We start from the raw sequence: 19,162 nt of genomic DNA, 5'->3' as shown, positions 1-19,162 counted from the left end.
AAACAGACCTATGATCTGAAAAATAATAATAATCCCCAATTATGTGTGTTACGTTCATAATCTGACTTTTGGGGTAGCACACATTTCTTTTCCATAATAAGTAAGGGAGGGGCGGAGGAGAGGGAGAATTACTCCATTTCAAACTGTCATCTTTACCACTTGCTGCTTTGGCTATACCCACATTTCTCGGCTTCTAAACTAACAAGCTGGACAATGTAGGGTCTATTACTACCCAGCCCCTTCCCCACTCCCAGCCCCCAGTCTTTTTGTCTCCTAAAAGAAGATCCTTACTTGTCTGCAAGAGCAGACACAAGGAACAAAAGGCTCAATGACTATTTGACAAATTAAAGAATAGACAACTGTTTTATTTAAAAACTCCCTAGAGAATGAGAACATTTAGGGTATACAGTGTTCTGATGAAATGAAGTTATATATTACCCAGATCTGTAAGCACTTGCCAGCAGACTTGTCCAAATCACTCACTTCCTAAGTTTTCAGTTTTCTTTTTTAAAATTCCCAAAATGAATAATAAGCAGGTGTATTTTGAGAAGACATTCCTAATATTTTGGAAAGTCTCTCATTCAAATACCCCCAACAGCTTGAAACAGTGTTTCAAATGTCTAAGACAGTGACCATAACAGGACAAAGAAGGAAAGTCTAAACAATGGAATGGGTCTTACGTGTGTATATAAAGAGTGGGATACAAACTAGTAGGATGATTATCTGAAAACAATAGATCACACTACTGTTTAACAACAGAATTAAGGCTTACAAATAATTGACAATAGCTATTTAAAAAAAATAGCCACCTGGTAATTAACAGTAGGGATTCTTGCTCCACCACTTATTGACTGAGTGACCTGAGGCAAGTTGCCCAACTTCTGAAACTCGGTTTACTCATCTTTATAACAGAGATAATAGTACGAACCTCATAGGGTTATAATAAGGATTAAACGTGTTTGGCATTAGTAGTATGGTTACCCTGAACTTTCAAAGGATCTCATTAAGTCACTAATCTTCCTTCTGACTCTTTGGTTCAAATTCTATCATTTACTAGCATGTTTCTCCTGAGTCTCAGTTTCCACATCCGTAAAACGGGGGTAATTAATGTTACCTGACTTTTAAGGTTGTGAAGGATTAAATAACTAGAGATACAGCTCCCTTCCCTCCCATCTCCCAAAGCGAAGATCGCAGAGGAAGGAAATACTTCTAATAGCTGCAGATACAGTCAGTTTTTCCATTTCTGGCACGTGAGGGTTGGGGGGGAAACGAGATGCAAAGAGGGATCGGGATCGTGAGCAAAGCTCCCAAATGCGCGCGAGAGGCAGAATGACCCTGAGCGGCTGGACTGCCGGGGGCTCGGCCCGCCGCAGCTCCCTTCTCTCCCCTCCCGTGTCCCGGGCGGAGAAGCCTCCCCAAGTGAACGGGGTTATTTCGGAATCACCATGAGGCAATTCTCATGAGGCAATGGGTCAGGAATGCGGCGCCAAGCCGGGCCCGCTGGCGTCCGCGGTTCCACGGTGGCTCTACCTGCCCTGGTCCTGACGGGCATCCCCAGGGCTGCTGGAGCCGGAACTCGGGGAGGCAGGAAATGAATGGGGACCAGAAGGGTGGGGGCGCGGTGGGGCCGGGCCCCGGGGGCCGGGAAGGCTAGGGGGTTGGGAAGGAGTCTGCCCCCGCGACCCAGGGCAGGAGTCCGAAGACTGGCCGGGCCGCCCCCTCCCGGGCGGGGCTGACCAAATGCGGCGGGGGCCGGGCCGAGGCCCGGGCCGGGCCCTCGGGGCTCCTCACCTCCGCGATGTCATGTTCCTCCCGCCCTACGGCTCCGCGACGGACCGGTTCCTTGATCAGGCTCAGCGGGGCCCGGTCACATAGGGCTGGCCCGAGGGAGGCCCGCTCGGGACCGGACGGGGGGCAGAGCCTGCCGGCCGCTCGCAGACCCCCCTCCAGGCCTGGGGATCCCGGAGACTGTGCAGCCGCCCCCAAGTCCGTTTGCTCCTCCTTCTCCCCCGCCCTTCCCCGGCGGCGCCATAGTGACGTCACCCCGCGCGACGCCCGCCGGTACTTCCTGCTTCCAGTCGGCCGGGGACTGAGCGGCGGCTGGTAATGGCAGGTCAGTGGCCCTTAGGGTCCGCCGCCGCGCAGTTCCCAATGCACCGTCACATCCTCCTTTAGACCTTGGCGGCAGAGCGTGCTCTGCGCGCTCAAAGTTGCACACACTCGCGTGAATTGATTGCATCCGTCCCATCGTGTCAATTTCCATCCCTGCGGTGACTGTCAAATTGAATTTCATTCATTTCATTCAACAGACAGCCCGTCCACTTACTAGCTGTGTAACCTCGGGAATTCCCTTAATTTTTCTGAGTCTCAGTTTCCTCCATTCCTTCATTTCTGTAACATAAAGACAGTGATTGTATTTTCTTCGTAGGATTATGGTGAGCACTATATATGTAAAATGTTTAGAATGGGCCCTGCCTATTTAATAAATGCTTTGTGATTATTAGCTCTACTATCATTGTAAGTAAACCTATGAGTGTTTTCTATCTCCAGGCACTGTTTTTGACTATGGGGTTACAACAGAAAACTGAAAAGACGAAAAATCCCGGTGTTCTCATGGGAGGAGCTACATTAATAAAGATAATCAGTCCATCCTCATTTCTCTTCTTTTCTTCTTAGTCCTGTATAGTATTTTAAATAGAAGAGTTCGGGAAGGCTTCACTAAGGATGACATTTGAGTAAAAGAGCAATTAGTGGGAATAATTTAGGGGAAGAGCATTTCAAGCGCAGGGAGAGGGCAGTGCAAAGGCCCTAAGGCTGCCTCCTGTATTTGAAGAAAAATGAAGAGGTCTCTGGCTTCAGCACAGTAGGAGGTGAGAGGGGTATAGGAGATGTAGAGAGTAGTAGAAAATGAGATGACAAAGGAATAGAGATGGTTTACGGTCCTATAGGCTGTTTAAAGGAACAGTAAAATGGAGTCATTAAAAGATTTTCAGCAGAGAAGGAATAGAATCTATGTTTTTAAAGTATTATTTCGGCACTTTGAGTAATCAAATCAAGAGGGCAAGAATGGAAACAGACACCAGTTCAGGGTACTAGAATACTGTAATATTCCAGGCTGGAGATGATGGTAGCTTAGACCAGAGTGAGAAGGTAGAGCTTTTTACCTGATGAATGCCCATGTGACTCACTAAGGATCTAGTAAGTGGCAGAGCCAGAATTCAAACCCACATCTATAAAGCTCCAAAATCCTCATTTTTTCCCTCCCAAGGCTCCCCATCTCACTTCTATGCAAAGAACCCTCATACCATATGCTAACTGCCTCAGGATTGTTGTCACCCCCAAAATCCTTAAAAAAATGGCCTTAAAAAGTTGTCTTTAAAAAAACCAACTTAGTTGAGGTAACAAGCATTCAACAAGCAGTTACCCAGCCTGTTTCTTTCCATTCCCCTAAATCCTCACCACCCAGGTGACTCAAACAATATCCTAACTGATTTTAGGCCTATAGGCATGCCCTTTCCAATCCATTCACCACATAATAACCACAGTAATCTAAAATGTAAAACTAGTCACTCCTTAAATTGAACACATCAATGGCTTCTCTTTGCTTTTAGGATGCAGGCAAAACATTTTTTGACAATCACTTAGTCTGATCCATGCTTACTTTACCAGTCCCTTCTCTCCCCACCACTCTATGACCCATCCATGCTGAATAACTTTCAGTTGCCCTTAAATAAGCCATGTTCTCTCCCAGCTCAGGGCCTGTAAACCATTTGCTCCCTCTCCCTAAAGGATTCTTTCTGATTCGCCACCCTCCCCCAGCATGAATACTAGTCTATGCCTCTGATCTCAGCTACAAGTCATCTTCTCTGAAATAGGAAAAATCACCTGATTATCCCAGACCCAGGTTAAATGGTCCCCAAGACACCTATCCTAGTTTAGAACTGAACGCACTCCATTATAAATCTAAGACAGTATAATATGAGGATTAAGTACTTAATCTCCAAAGGTCAGCCTGCCTCCTGCCTGTCTGCCTGGGTGTCCATAGGTAAGTCACTTGACTCCTCTGTGTCTCAGTTTCCTTCTCTGTGAAATGGAGGGATCAAAATCCTACCTACCACATAGGGTAGGTTGTAAAGAATAAAAGTTAATGTTTGTACTCAGAACAGTGCCTGGCACAGTAAGCACTTAATAAATGCTCCTTTAAATTTGTCTCCAACTGGAAAACTAAGTATCATGCAAGATTCAACTCCAACTCAACCAGCTCCTCCAGGAAACATTCACTGCACACACCCCTTGACCAATTTCTGAGAGTAAAATAGACACCCTCTCCCTGTGCTTTGGTGGCTTCCTGTTCATGTCGCTACGGCCCCTAAGCCAGTTCAGTGTCATTGTTGGTTGACTTTTCTGTCTCTTGCCCTAGATTAGGAACGCTTCTTAAACCCATTGTCTTCTTCATTTTCATATTCCCAGAGCCTAGCGCAGGGCCTGGCACATAACAAGCTTAAGAAATATTCATTTAGACAATATTTTAATTTCTTTCCCAACTACAAAAATAATACAAATTCCTTGCAACAAGCCGAATAAAATCAGTAATTTTCCCTGCTTCACAATATATAAAGCCTCCCTACCCCAACCCCCACCAGGTTAATGGTTTAGTGTGTATCCTTCCACACTTTTCTCTATACCTGTACAAACACACACACATATCCCACACCCACGCTCACTCACACAACATATACAGGGATTTTTTTTCAATTTTTAATGGATTAATAATATGTGTATATTTTTATATATATATACATTTGTGTATCTATGTATGTATATATGTGTGTGTATATATGTGTATATATCTATGTATGTATATATATATATATATATATGTGTGTGTGTAAAATTTGTGATGGGTTTTCTCTTAGTATATTATGAACATCCCTCTACACCAGCACTGATTGTCCACTGCAAATATAATGTGAGGCATATATGTAATTTTTAACTGAATATGGAATAATTATTTTTATTTAAAAACTAAAGAGATCTCATGGTTACATATATTAAATACCAAGCCAAAAGTTAAGTAAAATAAGCATGTTGTATATTTTAAATTTTTATAAAGTTTCTTTTTCATTTGAACAATACCTTTTTTAAAATTGAAGTATAGTCAGTTTACTTCAATTAAACTGACACGACATTTACTTCAATTAAATGTCATGTCAGTTTGCCATGTTGTGTCAATTTCTGGTGTACAGCATAATGTTTCAGTCATACAAATACATACATATATTTGTTTTCATATGCTTCTTCCTTATAGGCTACTACAAGATATTGAATATAGTTCCCTGTGCTATACAGAAGAAACTTGTTGTATATCTCATATATGTAATTTTAGTTTCTAGTAGTCACACTTAAAAAAGAAGCAGGTGAAATCAATTTGAAAAATATGTTTATTTAATACAATTTATCAAATAATATCATCCTACATATAACTAATAAATACGAAAATTTATTTGAGCTATTTTACATTCTTTTTTTCTTGTTAAGCCTTTGAAGTCCAGTGTATATTTTACATTTACAGCCAATGTGTGAAAATCTCAGTGTGAACTGGCTCCATTTCCAGTGCTCAATAGCCACATTTGGCTAATGCAACTATAGTGGACAGCACATTTAGATTTGAGTCATTCTTTTCCATAGCTGCATGATATTCCATAGTATGACTGTTATTTAGTCAATTCGTGTGTTAATAGATATTCAGATTACTTGCAGGTTTTTTTTTCCCAATGGTGCTTCCATGAACTTACTTATGAGAAAATTGAGTGAGAGAGTGAATCACTATGTGTCGACTTTCGCATTAACATTTAGGGAGTTATTATTAATGTTGTCAATATCATCCCCATTTTATAAATAAGAAAATTCATGAGCAGAGGTTTATCATAAGATCAGATAGCAAGTGATCCCTCGCTAGGACTGTACCCTTTCTGCAGCACAACTGCCTACTGATTTTCTGTCTTTCTGTGGCACAAAGAGAGATGACTCAATGTAAATGTATGTGTGACCTTGTATAATTTATTGTAATCAAGCCTCAGTTCGTACATCTTAAATTCCTACTTCATAGGGAGGTTGCATCGAGGCTTGAAATGATTTAGTGTCTGCAAAAATGTTTACTTTGAAAAAAAAGTTTACTTTGTAATTAATAAAGCACTGAACAAGTTTAAGAGTATTTTATAGATGGCAAAACCAGATACTTAATAATATCGTTCTTGAAACTAATAAAGTGGTGATAACTTTGCCTAACTAATGAATGGTAAATTTTGCACTACCACAACAAAACACAAGAGGGGGCTCACTATGTTTTTATTTTAAAGGCAGGACATCAGGCAAACATTTGGAGCATTTACTAGGTGAAAGTCTCTGAGATTGTCAGAATTTTTGAGGGACTCAAGTAAGCAATTCTGCAGTTTATTCATTGTGACACACTTTCTGAAGTAGCAGTTTCTAAGAAGTGCTTTGCTCAGGAAGCTGAACAAATAAAGGTGCTGACATGCCCATTCTCAAAAAAAGAGCATTACTTAAGCTTTTCCTTGAGAATATTACATGCCTGGACAATGAATAATCCTAAACCAGTATAAAATACAGCCTATTAAGATCACAGTCATCCTTAGTCTGAAGTCAGACATGCTTAGAAGTCACGTCTCAACAAGCATGGCAACCTTGCATTTACTGTAGTCTGAAACGTTCCATTGAAATAACTGAGGTCATCAGAAGCATCAGACCGCTGTATCTGTTTCCTCAGTCAACCAGAACCAGAAAAAGGCTACACATTTCCCAGCAATACAGCCACGAAGCAGGTGGTTTGGATCTGAAGAAAAACAAGGTGAAAAGCTCCAGCCACCAGAAATAAGCAAATGAAGAGAATGGAAAATTCAAGCTAAAACATATTGTAGTGTGTGCGTGTTATCTTAAGTGCTTTGATGCAGGGGAAAAAACCTATAAAATATACTCTGCTGGGTTATTTTTTTTTTTTGCAAAACATAATAACTATTCTTATTTTTAATTCCAACATGAGCTAAGAACTCTCTTATCATCCTCATTAACCATCTCTTTAATCTTTACAGACTAATGGTTAAGAGTGCACTCTTTGGAATCAGATCCATGCTATGAGCAAGTTACTGAACCTCTTTGAACCCCAGTTTCCTCATAGCGGTTCCTTTATAGGTTGTGGGGAGGATTAAATGAGATAGACGAAGACACACAGAACAGTTCTAGGCACAGAGCATACAGTATTGCTCTTACTATCCCTGATGTATAACTTTTAGTGGAATACTTGGCTAAGAATACATAGTAAGATTTCATCAATAACTATGATGTAAATAATGATGGTGGTGGTGGTGGTGATAACAAGAACTAACATTTATCTAGAACTAACCATGCATCACATACTGTTCTTAGTGATTTTGTGTATATTAACTCATTTAATCTTCCTTGCAACCCTGTGACATAGATATTATTGATATCCCCATTTTAGAAATGAAGAAACAGAGTACAAAGTGGCCAGAAATGCTTGAAGAAGGGATGAACAACCATGCTCTTTGATGCCTCCACGTCTCTTACATTTACTGTCCCAATTGCCACTTTCATCTGCCAAATTTGTATTTATTCTTCCATATTCAACACAAAAACAGACTTTCAAAAAAATTTCCTAAATCCCCTAGAAGAAATAACATAATTATTAATTTTTCTGTTTGCTTTTTCCCTTGAATGCGTGTTTTTTTTTAAGTGAAGTCAGTTACAATGTGTCACACACATTATTATTACAGCACTATATCCCAGTCATGCATATACATACATATATCGAATGCGTGTTCTTCAGAGCAGGGATTGATTTTATCTGTTTTAAATTCTAGCTTTTTTGACCCTCTGCCATTGCGTATAGTCTGTAGTCTGACTAGAGGATATAGGCATTAAGCCAACTGTGGAGAAAACATCCGTGAACGGTTCCCACCTAGCCTTTCATAGCAAAGGCTTCACTTTCCTCGGGGATTAAGTCCTTTATCCTATTGAAAATGGTAATGCTTTCTAATGTCCTTCGTAAGCAAAATATAAAAAGTTGCACTTTTATGCTGGTCCCCAAAAGTACTTTGAGAATTCTTTTGGTCTATAAAATGTGGTATCTGCAGACAAAAATGTTTCCCGTTTTCGCTTCCTACTAGGATAGCTCTGCATCCAGTACAAAGGAAGAAAACTACATTTCCCATGATGCCCCAGAACCGGAAGGAAGTGAGACTTGACACCGCGCGTGATTGCTTATAGACCGGAAGCTAGGGCCTTAGTTCTCTTTCCCATCTTGCAAGGTAAGAATGGCGGGATCTTTCTGCAAGACTCGATCTCAGGACCCCAATCCTTCGCCATCCTACCCCAGGAGGGTATCAAGTCGACATCTGCAGGGGTCGGACATGCACAGGGCCAACCATGAGGCCTCTGGACGCTTCATTTCTTTCGCTGTGGTTTACGGTGGGGCGCGAAGAGGTTGAGGGTGAGGAGGAATGCCGTAGAGGCTCCGGGGCTCCGGCTGCTCGCTAGCCTCCTGGGCTTGGGGAACAGCGTCCCTCTAGGGATCCGTAGCTGGTTAGTGGGGCGACAGGGACCAGGGTGGCAGCGCGCGCTCGGGAATGCCTGGGTTGGGTTCCAGGAGACGCCGCGGAGTTTGTTTCAGCCACGTTGTAGATTTGAGGCTGAGGCCAGATGTTGCTTTTCCCGTGTCCCCACGTCCACGACCGGAAGTCGCCTCCTGGGTTTTGCGCTCTTTTCAGTCTGAGCTGAGTTTGAGCGAATTTTGTGTGTCTTCACTTCCTAAACAGAATGTCTTGAATGAGGTAGTCTGATAAGACCAAAAGTCCTGAAAGCAAGAGGTTTCAGGTTCCAGCCTCGCTGCTTCCTAGCTGTGGAGATTGTTAACTCTGTCTTAAGAGTTCTAATTTTCAAAACAATAGTGGAATAGGGACGGCTAAGGATTTAGCAAACACCTAACAGTTGTGAGGTATCTTCAAATCGTCAAAAAAGTTTATAGCGTATAGAGGAGACAACCCAAAAATCAACCGTTATGAATGTGGGAATTTGGAGGAAGGCCTGTATCTTACAGTGGGAGGGATGAAAAGGATGGTATAGCTGCTTGAAGAGGGAAGGTGAGGACTTGTCTGGGCAGCCTATCCGTGTACAGCTATGAGATAACCGGTGAAATGCCTTTTTTTAAATACTTGTGTTGGTAGATGGCGGGTGAAAAAACGGAGAAGCCAGACACCAAGGAGAAAAAACCTGAAGCCAAGAAGGCTGATGCTGGCGGCAAGGTTAAAAAGGCTAAGAAGGTAAAGAAGGTTAAGAAGGGGAAGCCCCATTGCAGCCGAAACCCTGTCCTGGTCAGAGGAATTGGCCGATATTCCCGATCGGCTATGTATTCCAGAAAGGCCTTGTACAAGAGGAAGTATTCAGCAGCTAAATCCAAGGTATGGGGTCAGGGGAACGCTAACCAGCTGTGTCTTAATCTCGGTTAAAATATTCCTCTGCCTCTGACTTGATGTATTTGTGTCCTGATAGGTGGAAAAGAAAAAGAAGGTGAGGGTTCTTGCTACTGTCACAAAACCAGTTGGTGGTGACAAGAATGGTGGTACCCGAGTAGTCAAGCTTCGCAAAATGGTAAGATTTGGAAGAGATTGTAAATTGGGTGGTTGAAGCTTGAATCCTGTGAGGATTTGGGTGCTCAGGTTTTAGAAGTTTATGTTTACCAGAGAATTACTAATGGAGAGTTGTGGGTTCTGGGTTTGCAGCTTGGCTTTATTATTTATGCTTACGTAGGGTTACTTTTTTGTGCTTTTGTTCTTTGTAAAATAAAGGTTTGCCTCACAAGGTGGTTGTGAGACAGAATGCATAGAGTCTAGGATGCGGCCAGCAGGCCCATAGAACATTAATTCATTGTAGCAGTGTTTCTTGGTCCCTCTTTACTATGCACAAGACCTGACATTTTCTCTGAAAAACAAAGGTTTGCTTTGTGATTTCCATCATGGGAATATTCCTGCATATATTACTCTCTACAGTTGAAAATTACTACACCAGGGGGGAAATGGCACTTTGATTTCCTTTTGTCACAGGTTTTGTGAGCTGATTTGTCTGTTAGGTATTGTTTGTGGTAAGAGCAAGACTGTTCACTAAAATGATACCATTAGAAAGGTTATCGTGAGTTGTCATAAGTGAAGCAGTCTTTGTGTGAGGTCTTATTTTTACAGTAATGAATTAGCAGTCTTGATCTAAATTGATGTCTGGTTTCATACACTTTGTTTTTCTTCGTCGATGAGATGTGAGTGATGCATGTTAATGTGAGGCTTATGAACACAATTTGAATTGGAAAACAAGCCATGCCTTTTTCATAATATGCAAAATGGGCATGTATTTCTGGAGGAATATAGTTTACATTAGAGGTCAGGGGCCCTGGAAACACTTGAAAATCACTGTTACACGATAGTGTATAGTGATAGCTCCCCGAACAATCTCTAAAGTATGGTTTAATCCCGAATTTACAAAGGTAACTTGCTTGATGCTTTCCATCTTTGCTTGAACACACAGCTGCTTCAGTTAAGTGGATTCCACCCTACGTTTTGCATGTAAAGCTGTAGGAGCAGCATTGACATTTTCCAATTTTAGAATCCCAGGAGAAATGAAAATACAATAGTGTAAAGTGCTAAAAGTAACTAGAAGGCTGTAGCCAAGGTTTCCCTGACTCCACAGCCAGCTCTGATTTGGTTAGCTTATTTAAATAAGTTGGACCTATGGACTCTCTTCAGCCTAGATATTATCCTACTGAAGATGTGCCTCGAAAGCTGTTGAGCCATGGCAAGAAACCCTTCAGTAAGCACGTGAGGAAACTGCGTGCCAGCATCACTCCGGGGACCATTCTCATCATCCTCACTGGGCGTCACAGAGGCAAGGTGAGCAGGGCACCTCAGGTGCCTCAAGTACTTGACCCCAATGTGTTCGCACTCTGGGTAGGATTTCTTTGTTTACCTGTGTTGACTGCAGTTTGCAGAGGGAGGTTCTGTGGGAAGAGGCAGGGGTGATCCGTTCCAGAACCAACAGCCCAGTCAGTACCGTATCGTGTTTAGCCGATGGTAGACAATAATTACCATTTCTTGTTGGTAATACTACTTGTTACAGATGATTCAGAGGTCCCTGTACCCAAAAATGTATATTTGCATTACTTACTTAGGATGGATTTGTAGGGATAGAATTACTGGGATAAACGGTATTAAATAATTACTTTTTTTTTTAATGTTAAAAGTAATGGCTGCTCATTTTTTTAAAAATCAAGCATACAGAAGTACGTACAGCTCACACTCTGGGCTCATCTGTTAATAGTTTGGTATAGTTGTTTCCAGAACTGCTGCACGTGTATGAGAATAGAAACTTCCTTTACCAGATTTAGGAACCTGTGATTTGATTGAATGAAAAGTTAGTTTCTAATTGTGGAACCAACTAGCATTCCTGTTTAATTTACAGAGGGTCATTTTCCTGAAGCAGCTGAGCAGTGGTTTGCTTCTTGTGACTGGTAAGAAAATCCTTGGTCCCCCTGCCCCTTTCAGTTTTGTAATTGGCACGTACAACACTCTCATAAGTCTTAAGGTTTACAACATGACGGTTTGGTTTACGTATATTGTGAAATGATTGCCACAGTAGATTCAAGCTCAACATCCATCTTCTCATAGGTAAAGGAAAAAAATTTTTCCCCTTGTGATGAGAACTCTTAGGATTTATTCTCTTGGAGCTTATGTTTTTAAATGGTTGCAGTGTGCACTTTTGCTCCCACCTGAGTGGACGTTTCAGTGCTGTGAGATTCTTTGCCCTGTTTCACTGCCTTATGAACATGTAAATTCTAAGGAAGCAAGCATTTAAATTTGCCTAGCAACATATCACCAAATAACTGTCACCTGAAATGCAGAATGGTTGACTACTAGCCCCAAGGAATGCATCCTACTTAAGACTTGTTATTGGTCTGCCACTTAGCACTAGGGTGAAGTTCCTAAATAAATGAAAAGTAAATTGTTCGCTCCAGAAAACAGTGCTCAGTTTAAATTTGTCATCGGGGACCAGTGATTTTGACCAACTTGTATTAGTGACTTCACTCTCCCAATCTGGATAACTTAAGACTTAAGCAGGGAGTGAGGAGGGAAATCTTGGGCAAACAGACCTTGAAAAAGTCTTGATGCTGACAGTAAAAAGAGCAGTCTGGAATTTCTTCAGATCCAGAAAAAAGTTGGAGATTCAACTCAACAGTTTTCTTCCGATCCAAAGTCAGTTCTTGAATCTTTGCTTTCACTTCCCTTACTATATTGATCCCCCCTCCACCCCTAGGACCTCTGTCCCTCAATCGAGTTCCTCTGCGTAGAACACACCAGAAATTTGTTATTGCCACCTCCACCAAAATTGACATCAGTGGTGTAAAAATCCCAGAACATCTCACTGATACTTACTTCAAAAAGAAGAAGCTGCGTAAGCCGAGACACCAGGAAGGCGAGATCTTCGACACAGAGAAAGAGGTGGGCTTCTGTTTCTCTTAGCCGCTGACAGCTCTGGCTCCCCTAGTTGGGAGTGAAAATAAACAAGGTTAAGAATTGTTAAACATGGAGAGAGTCATTCTAAGGGAAGTAAGCCAGAAAAAGGAAGAAAAATGATATCGTTTATATGTGGAATCTTAAAAAAAAAAGACTTATAAAAACAAACAGGCTCACATAGAGAACAAACTTACGGTTAGCAGGGGGAAAGGCGGGTGGGAAGGGATAGATGGGGAGTTTGAGATTTGCAGGTGCTGACTACTATATGTAGAATGGAGAAATGAGTATTGCACAGGAAACTGTATTCAATATCTTGTAATTTATGGTTAAAAGTATGAAAACAAATATATGTGTGTTCCTATATGACTGAAGTATTGAGCTGCACACTAGAAATTGACAACACTGTAAACTATGCTTCAATAAAAATATTTTTAAAAAAGAATTGTTAAACAAACATGAAAAGTAAAAGCTGTGAATAATGAGCTTTTATTAATGATACTTGGGAAATAATATTCCAGATTCTGCTAAATTCAGTAGTTCTTAATGGCAGCGGAGAGCTCAACTGTAATAAATCCTCAGGTTTTGGTGGAACTCCGTGAACTGTGTTCTGTTGGGAATTTACCATCATTTATCCTTTATGTATTAAAATAGACAAAAAGATAAGAGTTACTATTATATTTAAAATAGGTTATATTTCACAGTTCTCTGAGGAAAGGATTATCAAAATTGCCTTCTGGATATTCCTGGGATTGAGTACTTGGGAGATGGGATTTCTTAGTTGACTGTAGAGTTTGGTACTTGTACCCTACTTTTAAATGCTTTTCCTTTCTTTAGAAATACGAGATTACAGAGCAGCGCAAGGCTGATCAGAAAGCTGTGGACTCGCAAATTCTGCGAAGAATCAAAGCTGTCCCTCAGCTCCAGGGCTACCTCCGCTCTGTGTTTGCTCTCACAAATGGAATTTATCCTCACAAATTGGTGTTCTAAACTTACTCCAGAGAACCTAATTAAAGAACGGATCCATTTCCTTTGTGTCTTTTAAAATTTTTTTTTTATAATTTGCCTGGGGGTATGGTATGACTTGGCCAACCAGATGGGTTGTTAGCTCTTCTAAGAGGAGTGGGATTGGAGGGGAGTGGTCTCAGCTGCAGTGGAATCTCCTCTTCATCCTCTTTGGATCAGCAATCTTAGCTTCCTCGGTGGCTTCTCAGCTTTGTCACCCAGCACCTACCAATACGACATTTCCCCAGTCATCACTGAACAAGTCAGTGCCAGCTACCTGGGTAAGAAACAGCGGGGCTGTCTGGACCACAAACTTCCCTTTCAGTGGTATGATGTCCACTTCACCCCCATCTGCCCAGTTCAGCCCCTCCCCATAGTCATTGCTGTTAGTTTCTTATGTATCTAGTTTCTTAAAGCACATGTAACAAATGAGTGTAATTGTTTACCCTACCCCCCCTTTTTAACCAAAACTTTTATGTACTGTACATGCGTTACACAGATAATGTTTTGGTCATTCCGAAGAAAGTCCGTCTTCACTGCTGCATAGTGTGGTATTGCGTTCTGTGGATACTTGGGTTTCCATCATTTGTAATTATGCAGGTCTCCCCCGCTATCTGAATGTAGAGCATGACTGAAACCTTCTGTAAGTCTAAATGGTGAAAAAGCGAAGAAATTACCTTAGAACACATCTTGCTAACGGATACATGAAGTGAGATACAGGGCAGATGTGCACATGCAGTTCAGTGCTGAGATGCTGGATGTGCTTTCCAGGGAAGGCAGTTGGCAGTGCCACTCCCACTGCTCAGACATGCTGCCTCTCTAATGGCTCTCTGGGAAACAAGCCAATGTTTCCCCTTTTTGTCTTTTTCCACAAAAGCAAAAATCTCCCAGTTAACGAAGACAGGTACAAATGAAGTTCTTTTGGTTAAAGCAAACCTTCGGAAAGTGGGATGCTTGGCTATGTTGTAGTAAGTAACCTAAAGTATGTGTGCAGATGAGTGAGTACCAAGTAAGAATGAAAGCTTTTAGCTGAGTCGAATTCAGGCAGTTTTGGTAAATGGTCTCAAACTGACCTCCACAGAGCTTGTACCAATTTATATTCCCTAAACAGTGGGTCATCAAACCCAGTGATGGAGCGAGCACTGTGACACCTAGACCATTTGGGAAGCACCACTAACGCCACAAGTTCTCTGTTCTTTTGAAGTCAGTTCCCACTCCTAGTGTTTATACTGATAGAATTTTTGTTTTTCTAATTTTGTCCTTTCCATCACACAGTGTGCTTCTTGGCATAACATCTTTGACATTTGTTCATATTCATGGTTGAGTCGGGTTTTTTTTTTTTTAATGTCAATTAGAATTCCAGTGTATCAGTAGTCTAAAATATACCCATTGAAAGATAATCTGGGTTGTTCGCAATTACTGGAGGTTATGAATAAAGCCACCATAAACGTTCATGTACAGGCTTTTGTGTGGACATACGTTTTCATATCTCTTGTGTGAGTTTACCTACTAGTAGGACTGGCTGGGTTATATGCATGTTGAACTTTGTGAGACACTGCCAAACCCGTTTTGCATCCCACCAGCAGTGTTTAACTGTTCCAGTTACTCTACTTCCTTCTTGGCTTTGGGTATTCCCAGGTTTTTTTTAAAGTTGAGTTATAATTGATGTGTTTCAGGTGTATATCATAATGATTCAGTATTTGTATATATTGCAAAATAATCACGTAAGTCTGGTTCACACCCGTCACCATACATACTTAAAAATTTTTTTTTCTTATGAGAACTTTCAAGATCTACTTTTAATAACTTCCAAGCTTATAATGCAGTGTTACTAATAATAGTCATGTTGTACATTATGTTCCCATGATTGTCTTTAATTCTTGTGGTTCCAGTAAATTTGCACTGATAGTGATAGGTTTTGATGTATTTTTGAAACAAATCCAAACATGCCCCAATACAGCCCTTCAGTGGCTCCTTACTACTCAGGTTCAGTTCCAAAATTATGGCCCTCTGACTGGCCTATTTCTTCAGTCTCTCTTCTACTCTGCCTCTCACCATGTTGAGTTTCTTTAGTTCCTCAGATTGGGCTGTTTGCCTGCTTCAGAGATTTTGCATGGGCTGTATGCCCTGTTGGACTGCCCTTCCCACCCTATGACTGGCCCCTACTGTGTTGACCAAATAGTAGTGATCATTTGACTTGAGCAGCTTACCCGGCAGCTAGGAAGGAAACATTGCTCAGACCAGTGCAAGCATCTGGTGGTCCACTTGACAGATGCGTTTATCATGATGAAGAAAAGATAATGTGGTTTATCAGTGTGAGCTTAGGACTAGAGCGACCTTCAGTGTATTGAAAAATAAGGTTTCTGTTTTTCCTGCAGATTCACTCCACTTCTATGCAAGGATGTTCATTGCAGCACTAAAGGTTCCATCAGTAGAGGATTAGTTTACATCCATACACTGGAGTTTAATGTGTTATGAAGAATGAAGTCGCTGCATAAGAACTGTTAGGAAGAGACCTCCATGACATGTCCAGTGGAAAAAGCAAGTTGGAAACATGACCAGATGCAGTATCTGGTCCTAGGTTGGATCCTGATTTGGAGAAACCAACTATAAGGGATATTTTGGGACAGCTACAGAAATTTGAATATGGACTGGTCAGTAGAGTGAAAACTTACTAACATAAAGACATGGTAAACAATAACTTAAAAAATGTTACAAGGTAAAATGCATAGGGTTTCCCCCATCTCTGGGGGACCACTGTAGTTTAATCCCAACTTGCTACTCCAGGGTGCCTCCCTGTGAGGATCAGTTTCTCTACTCACAACCCTTCTGATGCCGAAATGTGTGGGTTTTCCATACCAAGCAATTCTCCAATTCTCTGCAGACAGTTCAATCCAATTCTGATGTTACCTACCCGGAGGTAGCAGGGGCTCCACATGTTAAGGGCTCAATCCCACAAGACTGCCCCTTGTGTCGGATGCCAGTCACAAGCAGTGAGTGGGTCCCCGGTTTTCCCACACTCAGCTCTGCCTTGGCTGCAAATTGAGGGTTCCCACTACTCCCTCCTCAGGTTTGGTAATTTACTATAATGGCTCACAGAACTCAGGGACACACTATGTGCATTCATTCACCGGTTCGCTGTAAAGGATACAACTTGGGAGCATGAGAGGGGAAGGGAGGCTGTCCTGTGCATCGTAGGATGTTGAGAAGCATCCCTGACCTCTACTCACTAGATGTCAGCAGCAACTCACCCCAGTCACCCAGTCATGATGAGAATCATTTCCAGACATTGCCGAACATCCCCCAGGTAGGTGCAATAACCCCTAGTTGAGAACTGCTGCTCTAGATCTAGCTCCTGGTCCCCCAAGCCTCACCCCAAGTGTGGATCAAGTGCTTCTGCTCTGTATTCTCAACTTGTCCATCACAGACAGGACTTCTTGCCCTGCAGCATGTGTCCTGATTCCTTGTCTTCTCCCCCATTAGACTTTAAACTCCTCAAAGATAGGAGCTATGACTCAGTTATAGCTAAGGTCTAGCAGAGAATAGGAACTTAATAACTCCTTGTCGGATGAAAAATTTCCATAGGTAAGTTTCTAGGAGAAATGACGGATCAAAAGATAACAATCCTTTTATGACTTTTGGTATGTATGGCCAAAGTGCTTTCCCCCAAAGACCATGCTGATTTAAAGTACCACCAGCAACAGATGGGGTGTTTACCCCAGAGCTTCAGCATCCCTGGTTCAAATGAAAATCTTTGAATTAATAGGTGAAAAATGGTGCCACATTTAATGACAGCTAATACTGAGACCTTGTTCATTCTAGGCATGGTGCTGATAGTCCTGCCCGTGTTAAGTCATTTAATCCTCACAAAAACCTTGTGAGGTAGGTACCATTACCATCATCCTATTTTAAGGTGGGAAAACTGCAGCACAGATGTGAGGAATCACTTGGCGGAGGTGACACACGAAGGAGCTAGGACCCAAACTTAGGCAGGCCGTGATTGAAATCCCACACACCCTGCGTTTCCCGCAAATACTTTTCTTTAGTTACTAAGTTTTCCCACCATCCTCATGTTCATTTCATTAACTCATACACACCAGTTACCAGAATTAAATGTGACATCCTGGTGGTCATTTTGTGATGTGTGAAATGTCAAATCACTACGTTGTGCACCTGAAACTAACATACTGTTGTAGATCGATGTGCTTCCAAAAACAAACAAACACAAACTCGTACAAGAAGAGGTCAGATTTGTGGTTACCACGTCTGTGGAGATGGAGGTTGGGAATGGGGTAGGGGAGAGGGAATTGGATGAAGGTAGTCAAAGAGACAACTTCCAGTCATAAGATAAATAATACTATTTGTGTAATGTGTAATGTGATTAATATAATTAACACTACTATATGTTACATATGAAAGTTGTTTAGAGGGTAAATCCTGAGTTCTCATCACAAGGAAGTCACTTTTTTAATTTTGTGTGTATATGAGATGATGGATGTTTGCTAAACTTACTGCGATAGTCACTTCATGATGTATGTAAGTCAAATCATAATGCTGTGCATCCTAAACGTATGCAGCGCTGTATGTCAATTATAGCTCAATAAAACTGGAAGAACAACCACGACAAAACTCCAGGACATCCTCAGGGAAACTTCCCCTCTTCTCAGATCAGGTCCCTGGATTTCTCATCCCCTTTGGAATTACTTGTTTAGAGTTGCTTTCTCATCCTAAGCTTCATGAGGGAAGGAAGCTGCCTGTCTCCAAGAGGGAAGTGCCAAACCTAACATTTTGTCTGGCACAAAGAAGGCACTCAGTGAATACTCAGTGAATGAAGAGATAAAGTTTTTGCCTTTCTTCTTGTGAAAACGCTAAGATTGTGTCTTTTACCCACTTTTCCTTTATGGGGTCTACCTTTTCTTAATCTAAGTTCTTGCAGCTGGGGAGTGCTTCCAAATTTGTAAATCAGAATTGGAAATTCCAGAGCTGTAAGTCCTCTGATGTTCACAAGAGGGCGGCAGAGAACACAGCATCTTTGGGAGCTCCAAGGTGCTTATTCCTCCAATGACAGTTGCACTTCATGCCGCTTCCTCTTGGAGCATCAGCGTGGAGTCTTGTCCCTTAGTTACCGTAATCAAGGGAGCTCTAAGGAGAATTTCTCCCTCTTCATTTTCAAATATCCTTTACATCCGATTTCCTTTCTCTGCCACCTCACAGGCTCACCTGTGAGCTGAAATAATCTTCCTTGAAATAAATTATAAAGAAACAAAAGACGGAGCCAACCAGATCACTTGGAAAAAAGGATTTTGAGTAGGTGTATGTGTTTCCTCTTTGAGACTGTGATTAGTGAGATGGAAATAATCAGTCACCCCCACAGGTTCCGTCAGTGTGTGTGCATGTGTTTATTCAGCAGATGTGTGCATGTGTTTTTTCCCTTGGTGTTTTGAAAGGCCTTAAAAATTAACATGGCTGCTTTGTTTAAAGCTATTTCAAGCTCTATTAAGGCTTATCAAAGACCACTTATCTTCACACTACACTCACATTTTTGTGGGCGTGGAAAGGATTACAGACTT

At 41.6% G+C, this 19,162-nt stretch overlaps 2 protein-coding genes across 5 annotated transcripts in view; one reads left to right on the top strand and one right to left on the bottom strand.

Annotated features, from left to right (window-relative positions):
- Positions 1-2,020, bottom strand: part of PTPN11 (protein tyrosine phosphatase non-receptor type 11) — a 61,510-nt gene extending 59,490 nt beyond the window's left edge. For 2 of the 4 annotated variants that reach the window (XM_032471953.1, XM_032471956.1), the window contains exon 1: positions 1,792-2,019. In XM_032471953.1, coding sequence (XP_032327844.1) covers positions 1,792-1,805 — 14 coding nt within the window. In that variant the 5' untranslated portion in view covers positions 1,806-2,019. Of the gene's footprint in view, positions 1-1,791 lie in introns of all 4 variants that reach the window. The other 2 variants (XM_032471954.1, XM_032471955.1) reach the window with 2 other exon arrangements.
- A 6,287-nt stretch (positions 2,021-8,307) lies between these two features.
- RPL6 (ribosomal protein L6) lies at positions 8,308-13,617 on the top strand. Its single transcript, XM_014553652.2, has 7 exons — positions 8,308-8,345; positions 9,261-9,494; positions 9,586-9,684; positions 10,827-10,970; positions 11,539-11,587; positions 12,391-12,575; positions 13,425-13,617. Exons 2-7 carry the CDS (start codon positions 9,261-9,263, stop codon positions 13,575-13,577), a joined length of 864 nt encoding a protein of 287 aa, XP_014409138.1. The 5' UTR covers positions 8,308-8,345; the 3' UTR covers positions 13,578-13,617.
- The last annotated feature ends 5,545 nt before the right edge of the window (positions 13,618-19,162 follow it).

This window comes from Camelus ferus, chromosome 32 (assembly GCF_009834535.1).
Source record: "Camelus ferus isolate YT-003-E chromosome 32, BCGSAC_Cfer_1.0, whole genome shotgun sequence".
In the NCBI taxonomy this organism is placed as follows: domain Eukaryota; kingdom Metazoa; phylum Chordata; class Mammalia; order Artiodactyla; family Camelidae; genus Camelus; species Camelus ferus.
Note: the sequence above shows the minus strand (reverse complement) of the source record. Positions and strands in the feature narration are given on the sequence as shown.

Excerpts from the sequence above, each read along its gene's own strand:
- RPL6 (XM_014553652.2), top strand. The coding sequence starts at position 9,261 with ATGGCGGGTGAAAAAACGGAGAAGCCAGACACCAAGGAGAAAAAACCT. Across the intron at positions 9,685-10,826 it reads TAGTCAAGCTTCGCAAAATG|CCTAGATATTATCCTACTGA; the intron begins GTAAGATTTGGA and ends GACTCTCTTCAG. Across the intron at positions 12,576-13,424 it reads TCTTCGACACAGAGAAAGAG|AAATACGAGATTACAGAGCA; the intron begins GTGGGCTTCTGT and ends TCCTTTCTTTAG.